This window comes from Chenopodium album, chromosome 8, assembly GCF_948465745.1.
Source record: "Chenopodium album chromosome 8, dcCheAlbu1.1, whole genome shotgun sequence".
Lineage (NCBI taxonomy): Eukaryota > Viridiplantae > Streptophyta > Magnoliopsida > Caryophyllales > Amaranthaceae > Chenopodium > Chenopodium album.
This window is the reverse complement of record NC_137841.1, coordinates 68,894,112-68,908,048: the sequence shown is the minus strand read 5'-3', so window position 1 is coordinate 68,908,048 and position 13,937 is coordinate 68,894,112. Positions and strand designations below refer to the sequence as shown.

The window sequence follows — 13,937 nt, the reverse complement described above, 5'->3', positions numbered from 1 at the left end:
ATGAACTATATTATGAAGAAATGTGAAACAGCCAGTACTAAAAGACTACAATCTCATCTCAGAAAAGTTATTACAGTCAAAAGTCAAAACATAAACCAGTGTCTAAAATGTCTCACTGAAATTCCTTTGGGAGATCTAAATTAAGGAATTTCATTCCTCTAGGTAAATATTATCTTTGCAAAATTATTTCATAATTTAAGGTAACTCAAATCCAATGGTAGTTTAATCATCCGAACAAGTCATAAAAAATAATTCCAGCCTAAACTGCATGCTTCAATTCCAACCAACAAAAAGCTCTCATGACTCTCATTGGAGAAAGCAGAAGACTGACACCAATCTTACCCTGCTATTAACCTCCTGGATGCGAGCTAAATATAGCTGAGAAGCTTGAAACCTATCACAACAGCCAAGATTGTCAATCAAGAACACCACTCCCTGGCATTTTGGAACAAACGCAGCCACGGGCTCGGCCCTTTCTCATTGACATCCCAATGCTTTGGGTACCAGGGATATTGCCACATTAAGAAGCAACGCTCGGGGTGAGGCATCATAGCAAGATGCCTTCCACTAGGGGAGCAAATAGCCGCAATCCCAAGAGGTGAACCGTTGAGGTTAAATGGATAGGTTTCTGTCGGGTTCCCGCTGTCATCACAATACCTCAAGGGGGCTAAATCAGAATCTAGAACACTGTTGAGAACATCAGCATTTGGGAAATAAGCCCTTCCCTCACCATGAGCTGCCCATACACCCAGAGTACTACCTGTCATCCCTTTGAACATTATAGCAGGAGAGTCTCCAATGGTCACACTTGTGAAACGACACTCAAATCGTCCTGATTCATTGTGAATGAACCTAGGTTGTGCAGCGTCACCGCCATTCCCGAGCACACCACCAACTTTGGGGCCTGGGATCCATCCCAGTAAAGCCATGAGCTGGCACCCATTACAAACCCCAAGACTGAAAGTGTCAGGCCGATTGTAGAATTCTTGAAATTGATCTAGAAGAGGTTGGTTAAATCTTATTGAAGCTGACCAACCCTTGGCTGAATCAAGAACATCAGCATAACTAAAGCCTCCAACAAATGCAATCCCACGGAAGTCTTTCAAAGAGATGGCTCCACTGAGGAGGTCTGACATTGCAACATCCCATGGTTCAAAACCAGCAGCATAGAATGCTGCAGACATTTCTCTATCACCATTGCTACCTTCCTCCCGGAGGATGGCCACCTTTGGTTTCGAGGTTGCTAGCATGTATTTATCATCTGTACAAGCAGGAGTAAAGGACAATGACCAAGAAGGTTCTTGTCGGTGCCTTAAACCTTCTTTCTCCAAATCTACACAGGAGGCCAACCTCTGGAATTTCTCTAGGTTAAAACTGGTTTCCTCCCATATGTCCCTCAGGTAAGCCATATCTTCATTCAAATGATTGACCCCATCAACCTTCAAATCAATAGTTTTCCCCTCGGTGACTTGTCCAATGATTTCCGAAGAGATGCCCGCACTCTTCAGTTTCCCCATTACCGATTTCAATTTATTCTTGTCAACTTCAAGAACCAAACCTAGCTCCTCAGCGAAAAGAGTCTCAAATAGGCTATGGCCTTCAGATTTTAGTTCTAAGGAAAGCCCACAGTTGCCTGCAAATGCCATCTCCAAGATGCTGACAAGTATCCCACCATCACTAATATCATGACCAGCAGAAATGAGATCATCTGCAATAAGCTCTTGAACTGCATTAAATGCTCGCTTGAAGTAGGAGACATCATCAAGATCAGGAGATGCACTACCAATTTGATCAAACGCCTATAAGTAAACAGAGACCAAAACAGGAGATTCAGGAATATAAACAAATGGATCAATTTTTCGTGGCCATATCTAGAGATGCAATCAATTATTCAAAAGATGTGAGACACAAATCACCCAACCATGTTATCAGAACAAAAGAATATGCAAAAACAAAGTGACACACTTCAACTAATTCATTGCATAATACATAGCATCTCTCAAGCATCATGATAACAAATCCAACTTAATAATAAAAAGGAAAACAGGGGGTCCTCCACAAAAAACCAATAAATGGTTCTAATCATATTTTTTCCCAATAAAGTTCACCCCCAAGTCAGCAAAAAAGATTATCTTACATTTCTTTGCATCATAAAAATAAACAATAACAAAAAAGGAAAAATGGAAATTAAAAATCCAACCTTTGAGCGGTCTGACAATAAAAATCCAACCTTCGTTTAATCTCAGAAAAATCCAACCTTTATACCCCACCTTCTTTTACAGATCCGTTTGACCTTGAACCTGTTAATCAGGTTAAATTTTTTTTTTTCCCCCTTATTTTCTTTCTCCTTCCTCCTTCATCCTTCCTTTCTCTTTCCTTCTCCTCCATAATTTCCGGTCACCGACCATAACCACCCAACCACGACCACCCAAGTCACGACCACCCAACCACAACCACCTAGAACCCACACCCTAACCCCTCCCCCCCAAAATTCGAGCCACCCTAACCCCTCCCCCATGAAAATCGACCACCCCAACCCCCTCTCCCATGAAAACCCGACCACCCTAATCCCCAAATCGACCACCCTAACTCCCTCCCCTACAAAATCCGACCATCCCTCCCCGTCCCTTGCAAAATTCGACCACCCCCTCTCCCTTGAATTAATTTGTGTAAAGTTTTTTTTTTTTTGTTGAAATTGGATTAAAACCATGTAAATGGCTAATTATGGGTGTTACGGGTTTCAGCAAAAGGGGATCGGATGGGTTACGATTTTTCAGGCGAAATAGGGGATCCGATTTCAGGTAGTGGTCGGTTTAGGGTCGAGGTGGAGAAAGGGTCGGGACAGGGTAGGGATTAGGGTCGGTTTAGGGTCGCCGGAGATGGGTGGCTAGCGTTGCGCGCGCAGGGGAAGGGGAGTTGCACGCCGGGGAGGGAGGGGGAGAAGGAGTGGTGGCAGGGAAAGGTGGTAGTGGTGGCAGGGGAAGGTGGTGGTGGTGGTGGAAAAGGGGATTTGATTTTTTTTGTTTTAATTTTTTTTAATAATTAAAAAAACAATTAACCTATTAGTAGCTGACACGTGGCATGTAACTTACAAAAACCGGTCATCAGGTAATGGATCTTTAAATGAAGGTGGGGTATAAAGGTTGGATTTTTCTGAGATTAAACGAAGGTTGGATTTTTATTGTCAGACCGCGCAAAGGTTGGATTTTTAATTTCCATTTTTCCAACAAAAAATCAGTTCATATATCATTTTAAAAGGTAAAGTAGAGAGAACAGTGATAGGAGTTCATAGCACATAATAATTTTACATAAATGTTATCCTTTCATAGGTAGCTGATAATGAACATTACAGCAAATGAGTTATCTTTTCTTTTTTTCTTCCCCTAAAGCAGCAGCAATAGACTACTATCTCTTGTATAACAAAAGATATCACAACTGGGTAGCACTATAAGAGAGTTGATGTTCTAAAACTATTCCAAAAATATTGAACTGATTTGCTAGTCTGATACAGGTTAGCAGCCTCATGCATGGAAAATGAACACCAAGTATGTTCTCATCTTATGTAAGAAGAAAGCTACTGAAAAAAATTAAAAAATAAATAAAAATGTAATTGAAGTTATGCACTAGAGTTTCACAGTGTTATATACTCAATCAAGCATTGAGATAGCAAAAAAAAGTAGGCTATGAGCCCTTAAAAGAAGGTAAGAAAGAAACCTGGGCAAGAGCAGAACCCCCTAGGCGGCGCTTTCCCTTGGCTAAATCAACATGAATCAAATTTCCATCTTTGAGCTTTAAATCTGGGGTGACTGTTTTTGTTATATCAGGAGTAGTAACATAAGCACTAATTACTAGATTTCCTGGAGCTTTGACGACCTCACCACCTGCATTTGCAGCCATGGAAAGACTATCCTTTCCCCCATCTATAGCAATGCCAAGTTCAATCATAGCCTCGGAAAGAGCTGTGGCTGCATCGTACATGTCCGCACCTTCCCCCTCAAGCTTGGCTGCATACATCCAATTGCCACTGGCTTTAACATCAGAAAGAGATGTAATTTTTGCCCAGATGAGATTTGTGAGTGCTTCACCCACAGCTAATCTGGCCATCGCTTTAGGATCCAACAAACCCTTAATAGGCTGCTCACCAATAGCACATGCACCTCCGGTGAAGTTGGTGTAACTCTGAGCAATAACTGCGACATCAGCTAGAGTAATTTGCAAGGGTCCCACAGTCTGCTGCTGTGCCACCAGGCCAGTGACACACCTATCTACCTTAGTGGTTAGGAAGCGCTTTGAACACACAGATGGGAGTCTCAACACCCTATTCAAGGAATCCATCACAGTTGTTCCTGGAGCTATATCAAGTGGTTCTTGAGGATGAGCCACACGCTGGAACTCAAAGGTTTTCTGGGGCATATCACCTAGCACTTTTTCAAGCTCGAGATCAACAGCAGGTAAGGGAGGAGGGACACCATCAAGACGGCATTTCTCAATAGCAGCGCTATCAACCAAAACAACACGCCCTTCACCATTGATTGTTCCAATCACAGCCATTGACAACCTCTCTCTATCACAAATTGATTGTAACATGTTACGACTCTCAGCTTTCACCAATATGGCATCTTGCTCTTGATATTCTGCGCCCCATATTTCCAATATTGACATTGTGTGATCACCAACCACTATAGCTCTGATATCAATCTGAGCACCCTTTGGATGTATTATCTCCTTGACAACATTGCAGTTACCACCAGCACCTTGGTCATGGATGCTTATAATAGGGTTTTTGTCACCCATTTCAATACAAGCACGTACAACACGATACAATTTCTGTGACATCTCAGCATCTCCCCGTTGTACAGCATTAAAGTCAAGTTCAGCATCATTCTGGCCACTCACCATACTAGAAGCAGCACCTCCTCCCATTCCAATGCGATAAGCAGGGCCACCAATCTTTACAACTAACATGCCAATTTCAGGCTCTCCCTTTGTTATATGAGTGTGATCAATTTGCCCTATTCCAGCACTAAACATAATTGGCTTCAACCATTCCCGTCTCTCACCATTTGGAAGCCTCATTCCAAAGGTCCTAGTATACCCCTGAATCAAGGGCTCCCCGAATTTGTTCCCATAATCTGAAGCACCATTACTGGCATCAATAAGAATCCGCAGAGGAGAAGCCAAGTTTGATGGATAGGTAAAAGATACATCTTCCCAGGGAGCATAAGATTCTTCCATATTCAAGTTTCCAACACAATAACCAGCTGTAGCAGCAACAACAAATGAACCTCTTCCTGTTGCATGTGTATCCCTGATCCTGCCACCAGCACCTGTTTCGGCTCCAGGGTAAGGTGCAACAGCACATGGGAAATTGTGGGTCTCAGCAGTAAAAAGAATGTCAAGATCACGTATCTGCACATCTAGTGGGCAGGTTAAACCTGGGAGAAGAGGGCGCAATTGATCTACCAGAAACCCTCTTATTGCACTAGAATTATCCTTGAACCCAATCACTGAATTGTTAGGGTTTGCCTTTAGCGTACTCTTCACTATCTGCATCAGAGTTCTTTCAACTGGTTTCCCATCAATCACTAATTTACCACCAAAAAACCAATGCCTACTGTGTTCACTGTTAGACTGCGCGATATCAAACAATTCAACATTAGTTGGGTTCCGCTTAATGTCTTCCTTAAAAAGCCAAGTGTAATATTGAAGATCTTGCTCGTCAAATGCCAAACCCATTTTTGCATTTATTTCTTCAAGGGCCTTCCTACCCTGCTCCATCACCGGCACATACAGAACTTCCTCTGGAACCAAATTTGTCTTGAAGCTTGTAAGTCTTTGAGTATACACACATTCAGTCATTCGATCATGAACCATGGCAGCAAAGTCATTTATCTGCTGCTCCTGTAATGGATTCTTAGAAAATAACATGTACCTCCTGGAACGTTCCAGACGATTTACCTCAGTTAGACTGCATGATCGACAAATAGATACAGCATTAGTAGACCATGCTGTTGTAAAGGATAATCTAGGTCCTACCTCCACAACTACGGCTGTACAACCTTCCCTTACCTCCTTATCAAGAAAGCTCTCGATACCTAAATTTTCAGGTTCATAAGTCTCACCCAGAAGCCACCTAAGTGCCAAAAGTTTTTCACCAGAAAGCTCGGTGTCCAGCCCAATGTTGAAACATTGTTCAGTTCTCAAACCAACTATCTCATTTGATATCTTCGTCTGAACTGTTCTTAGAAGCTCATCAGCTGCACTATCTTGAATCAGTGGAACACGGAAGAAATGGGAAACCTTGTCCACCGATTGCAGTTTTTCTTCACCTAATGCAACACTCACATCTCCTGAAACAATGGCCTTCAGCCTCCCCAATCCTGAACATCTCAATCCAACACCATTGCTGTGCAAACTTGGTAATCGAGTAAAGCATCGACCTAGCCCCTGGCCCAAATGTCTCCGGGCACTAATTGAATTTCGAGACAGAATTAATTTACGCTGTGCATAACCCTGCAAAATGAACCCAGACGAAAATCTGAAGTTGTCAAATTTAAAGAAAATTGAGATAGTACACAACACCCCTAAAAGGGACCACCCTAGTTCTAACATATGTTACTCCGAGTCTTGTAATTTACACTTTGAATAGGTATCAGTAATTCACACTACAAGCCGAGCATAAGTAACACAGGCTCTGACAAATAAAAAGTCCATACCTTAAATTCAGAGTTGAGTAATTTGGAACCCATAAAATCAGACCGAGCTGCCATTTCTGTGATACATAAGAAGTGAAGAATCAATCACTTTCTTTATCACAAAATAACCAAAACCCAAAATTTTGAACACTCAAAAACTAGACAAAATCTTAGTGCCGTATAGGCGGATGGTACATGGGTTCGGAGTTGTTCCATTAAAAAGACCAAATAAAATTAATTATAACATCTAATACATAAACTCAAACACAAAATTACAACCAATATCAAGGTAATTAACACTGTTGAACGCATAAAAATTATAAATTCACAAAAGCATGCAACAAATTTTTTCTAATTTTGAAAACATTCTAGTATATCATCTCTAAATGAAAAAAAAAAAATAAAAAAATAAAAAAAAATAAAAAAAAATTGTCTCTCAAGAAATGTCTAAACTAGTGGTACCATCAACCATCTAATACTTGTAGTTGATTAAACATACTAACAATTACAAATGCTGAAATATAATTAATTAGAATCTTCATTCACAACTTTATCAATCAACAAACAAATTAACCCAACTAGCAAAAGTAAAAATGTACTCTCAATCAACGCAAATACATTTCATATAATCGTTGAATAAAAACCCCATCAAAATTATGATTAATCAGAAATATAATAACCTATATAAATAAACAGGCCCTTAGAATACAGCAACATGATGAAATTTAAATTCTTAACAAAAAAAAAAAACAACTGGCGCATTGAAGTTATAACAAAAACCATCAATAAACAAAAAGATAAATAATACTAGTAAATAAAATTTAAAAAATAAATAAAAAATAAATAAATAAATTAAAAAATTAAAAAAAAAAAGCTAAAAATTTGAGAAAAAAAAATTAAATTATTAAGCAAATTAGTGATATAGGCTTACTGGGGAGAATGAATTAAGAGATAAAAGCAAAAGGTGGTGGCGTGTCCGGCGGTCGACGATTGATGGTGGTGAAGCGCCGGTGCGCCGCCGCGGTGAAGCAGAGTTAGCAGCAACAGGTAGCGTGAAAATGGAGCAGACACACAAGTGTAGGAATATAGGAGTGACGGAGTGTTGGGGTTTTGACTCAAAACTCAAAAACTGCTGTAGTTTCAAAGTTTAGTCAAAGTTTTTTGAAATTTTTTTTTTTTTAGGAAATGAACTCTACTTCAAATTCAAATTTTTTTTAGTGTTTAGAGAGCCACAAGGACGGGGAATAAAATTCGATCTCAATATCTTTTGGATTCGGGAGGGGAGCTCTAACCACTTGAGCTATCCCTCACTCTCATTAAATTCAAATTGATACATACTAAGATTAGATTTGAAGTCCAAAAAAAAGTTTGAAAGGCCTTTAGTAAAAAAAAATTCCAAAATTATACTCCCTCCATTCCACAATGATGTTCTTGTTTGAAAGATGGCGCCTCTAAAAGCAGGAAAGATGTCTTCAATTTAATAAGCAGCCAAGGCGAAGGGATTCGTCTTGAATAAGTAAGGTAGTTTACTCGTTAGAGTAAGGATTTAAGAAAAGGCCCTTTCAAGCCATCTTCATGTCTCCCGGTCCGGTACAAGGGCCCCCGTTTAATCGTCTTCTTCGCATCTTTCTCATAGAAAGAGAGAAGGAAAGAACCTCCACCGGAAAAACGGCCGTGATTAATATCGAATCTTTGGCTTTTTTTAAAAAGAGGGAATCTTCTAAATTTCTCTTAATTTATAAGAACAAATGTAGTCATATGGGATATAGTTTGATTCGTCTTGGTTAGTAGATTATTAATATCTAAGTTTTATAATTTTTGCTACTGTGAGATTAAAGATATTTGCGGTCAAAGATGGGTAAAAATTTGCATCGATTTACGAAACAGGAAAATCATTTTGAAACGGAGTACCGTTTAAATATATACAGTAACCCAATGCAACCTTTTCTCAAACAAGATGAAAATCCATCTCCACATATTTGGTGTTTTAATGTTGAAATGAGTTGCTTTGAATATAAATTGCATTATCACCAAAAAAAAAAAAAAAAAAAAAAAAAAAAAAAAAAAAAAGGTAGTATGTTAAAGAGAACAACGTAACTTAAGTAAGAGATTGTGTCGTAGCTAAAAAAATATCAGAGACAACATTTACAACATCTCGATATTCTAGATCTATACTCAATCTACATATAATACATATAATAGGCTGACACTTAGATGACTAAGGGCATGTCCTCTTTAGATTATTTTTCAGTTCAGTTCTTAATTTCCTTCTCTCATAAAATATTCAGTTCAGTTCATCTCAATTCAATCAATCAGAATAGGCCCTAAGAAATAATACATTCGTTTTTTTAGTTGACACGCTTTGACTTTAGCAATATTCACACACTCACCTTTGACCGTGTTTTGTGTTTAATAGGTAAATTTTTATTCTTCTTTCGTATTTTTTTTTTTTTTAAAATACTAGTATATACAGTATGAAAGAAGAATAAAAAATAAAAATAAAAAAATTCAAAAAGTGTACTATTGATAAACCCTCACTCAATTTGCGATAGAACATAAACCCTAAAATCATCATCAACCCTTATTCCACCTTCTCCCTTCTCTCCAATGGCTTCCCGTTATCGATCCCTCTCGAGACCAACAATCAATCTTCTCAAAACTACTTTTGCCCAAAAACCCACTTCAAATTCCATCCCCTCTGTCCGTGCTTCTCTCTCCTCCCCTTCATTTCCCAGGTAATTTCCTCTCAAATCAAGAAAACCCCATTTCAATTTTCTATCAAGTTTGAATTTTTTCGCAGAAATTGTGTAATTTGACAATTGATTTTGAATTTTCAGGGTATTATCTCAAATGGGTGCAATGCAATCTCTTCTTCCACTTCATTCAGCAGTGTCATCAGCTCGACTCACATCATGTCTTGGCATAGATTCAAGCAGTTCTAGATCGTTGTCTCAGGGTATGATCTGCAGTGCCAACCCAGGAGTTTGATAGATATATTTTCTCTCCAAAAAATTATCTGTTTTTTTCAATTCATCTTGTAAGCAACTTGATCTTTGCCATGTTTAAGTTCTTTCTGTGTTTCATTAATCAATTTGCATTGCATTATAAGAATATAAATCGCTGAATTTTTTGTTAGTTTGCTGTGTTATCATCATATGTGCCTAGATTTTGCGACCTTTGTGGCTTTGTTTCTATATATAAGGTTGTTTGTAACTTGATAATGTCCTTTGGAGCTAAATTGAGACTTACTCTTGTATGTGGGGTGACAATTTTATTACTTTCCTGAGCAGATAGGGCATGCTTATAATTTATACTTAATGGCAACGCTATATTGAATGAAATGGACCGATATTTGCTGTTTTGTTCCTTGTCAATTAGTAATGCTGCTTGTTAAAAGACTAGGACATGAGGTATGGGGGATATTTGTGGTTGGTAGAGTGTAACATGGAAATACAGAGGGATGAGGGAAGGCAGTAGCTAGAAAGGGTACTTTTTTAGGAAGTTTTAGTTGACGTGTTAATAGTCATTCAAGGGCTTTGACTAAGGATATAATGTTTATGGATAATTCCACTATGTACCCAACTTGAATCGGCAGTTGGATTAGATACAGGTTTTATGGCTTACAAGCCGAACAATACAAGGGTGGTGGTCTGGTGGATGAAGTAGAAACTACGGAATTCATTTCACCATAGTGCCATACATGCCTGGTCTATTCCAGCTAGGAGTCGATCTCTTTAGCATTTGGTTGATTCCTCTCTTCTTAAGAGACCTATGAGAAACATAGAATATGGAATGAAACTAGAATCTGAATAAGAGAAGGAAAAAAAAGTAGTTTATTAGCTTGTGTAACAGTTGTAAGGGGTTAACAGATTGGGTAGATAGTCTTTTGGTTTGCATATTTCATGTGAGGAGAATAATGGAGAAAGTGAACGTAGATGGATAAGTGGTTCTTAGGTGGAGAAAGAGTTGATCATGGCTAAAACAAGAAGAGAAGGACTTTGCAACTTATGGGATTTTGGTATGGTTAACTTGATGGGTTGGTTGTAAGAGTCATTTGATCGAACATCTTGTGCTTCATTTCTCCTCTTTATTGATGCTCTATTCAATATGATTGTGATTTTTCTTTCAGAGGAAATTTTGCATGATACCTTTGAAGCTTTTAATGATTCTAGGAAGACAGAAATGTCACTTTGAATAAACTTTCCCTATGAAATTGCAGTATTCACCATATTCCCCACAAGTCAAATAACTTTCTTCTTTATTTATCACCATGATAACCTTTCTCGTATTGGTTAGGATAATTATGGTCATAACGTGGATGCCTGCTAAGAAGTTTATCCACAAATATTTGAATGTGCTTTTGGGTTAACAGATTCATCTATTACACTTTGTACTTTATGGGTACCCACTTTTACGTGAGACAGATCTTGTTGCATTAGTTTATCCATTTCTTTTTATTACCTCTTAAGCGTCTCATGTCCCAATTGAGAATAATGTGTGGAGTTGGAAGGTATTGTGTCCAGTTTTTGACATTTTTATGAAAGTTGAACAGGACTTGCTTGCCAGTGATATTGCTTCTTTCAAACCTCTAGGCTTTGAATGCGATAGCTACTAAAAATCTTGGTTTTTTTTTTTTTATTTTCTTGATTTATAGCTCTGAACTTGTTCCTAAGATGTGACTTAAGGACTACTGAAGATGGGTAGGGGTTAATTTCAGGTGTGTGGTGCTTTCGGGGGTTCGGTAATAGGACGGTGGTGGACCGGTGGTGGACCGGTGGTGATGGGTTCGGTTATAGGTAGGTGGTGGGTTCTGTTATATGTAGGTGGTGGGTTCGGTTATATGTAGGTGGTGGTGGGTTCAGTTATAGGATGAAGGTGATTGGAGTTGTGGTGATGTTGATAGTAATGTAGGAGGCTTGAGGAAGCAGAACAGTCCACCCTTGTGGGGAGAAGGGGCGAGGAGGGGGGGGGGGGAGAAGACTTTGGGGGAATGATGAATTGATGAGGTTAAAAGACTTTGGAGTGATGATGAGGGTAAAGGGAGTGATTAGTATTCTACCACAAGTAAGGTAATGAGCCATTGCGATTCTCTTACCATAATTTAAAACCCCAAGCCAAACGCCCCCTGAATGTAATTCTGCATCTATATGTTTATGTTTCTCAGATTGCATTTGAGCTCTATTGTCTATGTTAGATTGTTGACAACCTAGATAGATTATAGGTATAGACATAAATACTTCTAAATGTGGAAAATTGGTTGTCCAACTTAATGTTACTCGTACTTGCTTCAGTTTCACTCAATTTTGCATATAGGGGAATGTTTGTTGTCAAACTTCATTAGTAATGTCTCTGTAGTGATCCCTTGACCTAAGGGCTAGCTTAGCTAACCACACCTTAATTTAACTCTATGATTGAGGCACTCTGTTGACCTAGCAAACCACACATTTTATTATAGTATTATTTGAGGGTTTAAAGAGCTAGGCTCTATTTTTCCATTGACTTGTGATATTTCATGTTGTAACATAATACGAAGTATTTATTTGCCTTCTTTGAAAGAATCTTACTGAATGTATCTTCCTTAATATTGTGATTTTTGCTCCTATGAAACTTGGTCGCTTCTGGCTTTGCTGTTGAAATTTTCACTCCTTGTTGGCTTGTGAAGTGTAAACACATTGTGTAGGAGACATGAAAATTAGTTGCTTATTTTGTTGATTATGATGGCATTGTTGAAAGTATTTCCATCCCGTTCTTTTACTTAAATGCCTTTTCAAGTAATTAATCAAACCTCCAAAACTTCAAAAATGCTTATTTTCTGATGATTCTATCATTGTATGCAGAGCTTGGTCTTAGTGTGCCTCGATGAGAACGGATCATAGTTTGGAACTAGAGCATACTTCAACAAGTTGCTGCATGGCCCTTCACATTTCTCCTCACTATTGTGAAGCTTGATCTGACAAGTTCTGTATGAAACTCTGCCATGCTTTAATGTTATTATAAGTTGTGGATATGAAGTTTATTGCTCAGACAAATTTTGTTTCATCATAACAGATGAAAAGCTGTTGAGTGATTTTTTTAATCAATAAAACTTCTTCTCAGCCATTTAATTTTCGGCCAAATGAAATATTCATGTGGAAGTAAAATATTTTTGATTCAGTCTTTTAACTCTTGCACTTTTGCTGGATGAGCAATTTAGTCAAATTGCATTCTTAATTGTTTGTAGGAGTTCTCCATTTCCTTGTTCATAAATTTGTGTTTTTTTTTTTTTTGAAGTTTTCAGTTTTCATAAACTAGTTCTACCTTCCTGATTAGACAGTCTTGTAACTGAACTGATTCTTGGTACAACAAATACTACTCCTTAGCACTAACTCGAGATTTCTGCACCTGTCAATCTGTCATACACTTGTATTTACCGATGGTGACTGGTCATTAGTGCACAACAAGAGCCTCTGTGTGACTGTCCGAAGTAAGGCGAATGTGTCGCTTACACTTTATGTTCAGTTTCACATTGGCTTGTGTACTATCTTTAGGTACGTTTAGGTGTGATGTAGATTTTGTCGAGTGCTTGTGATCTTATAACGGAGTGCAAAGCAAAATTTTTTTTTTCAACAACATAGTACAAATAAGGATTAATCTATTTCCCAAAGTAATTGATGTTTAGCAAAATTATATTCAGAAAGTTGGACCATTTCATGGTGTAGAGGGTAGCACGAGTTGGTTTGGTTATTGGTTGTGTGGCCCAATAAGTTGGTTATTAATTTAGAGGGTAGCACGATCTGGCCCATTTTCGCACGACCAAGAGGCTCAACGAGGCTCATCAGCTGACTGAGTTAAATAAATCATAATTTAGTCATTACGAACTTACGAAGTAGTTAGCAAGTTGACATGTACTTTTCACAAGTTAGGAAAACCAAGCTTATATTCTATCAAAATGTTTTCATAGAAACATTTTAAACCATTAGTTTTTGTAATGTCTAGTGTAACTAACAACAATTAGTTAGCATTGGTATTTGTGCTCTTGTTAGCAAACTTTGCCAATTCTCCATGGACATGTTTATTACGGAGTACGTACAAAGTATAGCGCGGCGAATTAGAAAACTAAGGTTAGATATCGGGGGTGTTTGGTAATTAGCTTTTTACCTAGCCTTTGGCTTTTTAATTTGGTCAAACAGTCAAAAAATATGTTTGGTAGTTGGCTTTTAAGCTAGCTTTTCCGCTAAATGCTAATAAGAGTAGCTTTTTCTA

At 38.2% G+C, this 13,937-nt stretch overlaps 2 protein-coding genes across 3 annotated transcripts; one reads left to right on the top strand and one right to left on the bottom strand.

The window, feature by feature from the left end:
• Positions 1-35: 35 nt before the first annotated feature.
• Positions 36-7,855, bottom strand: LOC145642120 (putative phosphoribosylformylglycinamidine synthase, chloroplastic/mitochondrial). The gene is made up of 4 exons (XM_081693211.1): positions 7,627-7,855; positions 6,717-6,772; positions 3,715-6,513; positions 36-1,799 (listed from the first exon to the last, which is right to left on the bottom strand). Exons 2-4 carry the CDS (start codon positions 6,768-6,770, stop codon positions 420-422), a joined length of 4,233 nt encoding a protein of 1,410 aa, XP_081549337.1. The 5' UTR covers positions 6,771-6,772; positions 7,627-7,855; the 3' UTR covers positions 36-419.
• A 1,359-nt stretch (positions 7,856-9,214) lies between these two features.
• LOC145556410 (protein NONRESPONDING TO OXYLIPINS 2, mitochondrial-like) lies at positions 9,215-12,857 on the top strand. Of its 2 annotated transcripts, none has more exons than XM_081618062.1 (3): positions 9,215-9,430; positions 9,533-9,651; positions 12,533-12,857. In XM_081618062.1, exons 1-3 carry the CDS (start codon positions 9,303-9,305, stop codon positions 12,556-12,558), a joined length of 273 nt encoding a protein of 90 aa, XP_081474188.1. In that variant the 5' UTR covers positions 9,215-9,302; the 3' UTR covers positions 12,559-12,857. The 2 variants fall into 2 exon arrangements, 1 of the variants encoding a protein (XP_081474188.1); XR_014091854.1 differs by having other exon boundaries at positions 9,400-9,430; positions 9,533-9,732.
• The last annotated feature ends 1,080 nt before the right edge of the window (positions 12,858-13,937 follow it).

Excerpts from the sequence above, each read along its gene's own strand:
- LOC145642120 (XM_081693211.1), bottom strand. The coding sequence starts at position 6,770 with ATGGCAGCTCGGTCTGATTTTATGGGTTCCAAATTACTCAACTCTGAA. Across the intron at positions 6,514-6,716 it reads TACTCAACTCTGAATTTAAG|GGTTATGCACAGCGTAAATT; the intron begins GTATGGACTTTT and ends TTCATTTTGCAG. Across the intron at positions 1,800-3,714 it reads GGGGTTCTGCTCTTGCCCAG|GCGTTTGATCAAATTGGTAG; the intron begins GTTTCTTTCTTA and ends GTTTACTTATAG.
- LOC145556410 (XM_081618062.1), top strand. The coding sequence starts at position 9,303 with ATGGCTTCCCGTTATCGATCCCTCTCGAGACCAACAATCAATCTTCTC. Across the intron at positions 9,431-9,532 it reads TCCTCCCCTTCATTTCCCAG|GGTATTATCTCAAATGGGTG; the intron begins GTAATTTCCTCT and ends TTGAATTTTCAG. Across the intron at positions 9,652-12,532 it reads TTCTAGATCGTTGTCTCAGG|AGCTTGGTCTTAGTGTGCCT; the intron begins GTATGATCTGCA and ends CATTGTATGCAG.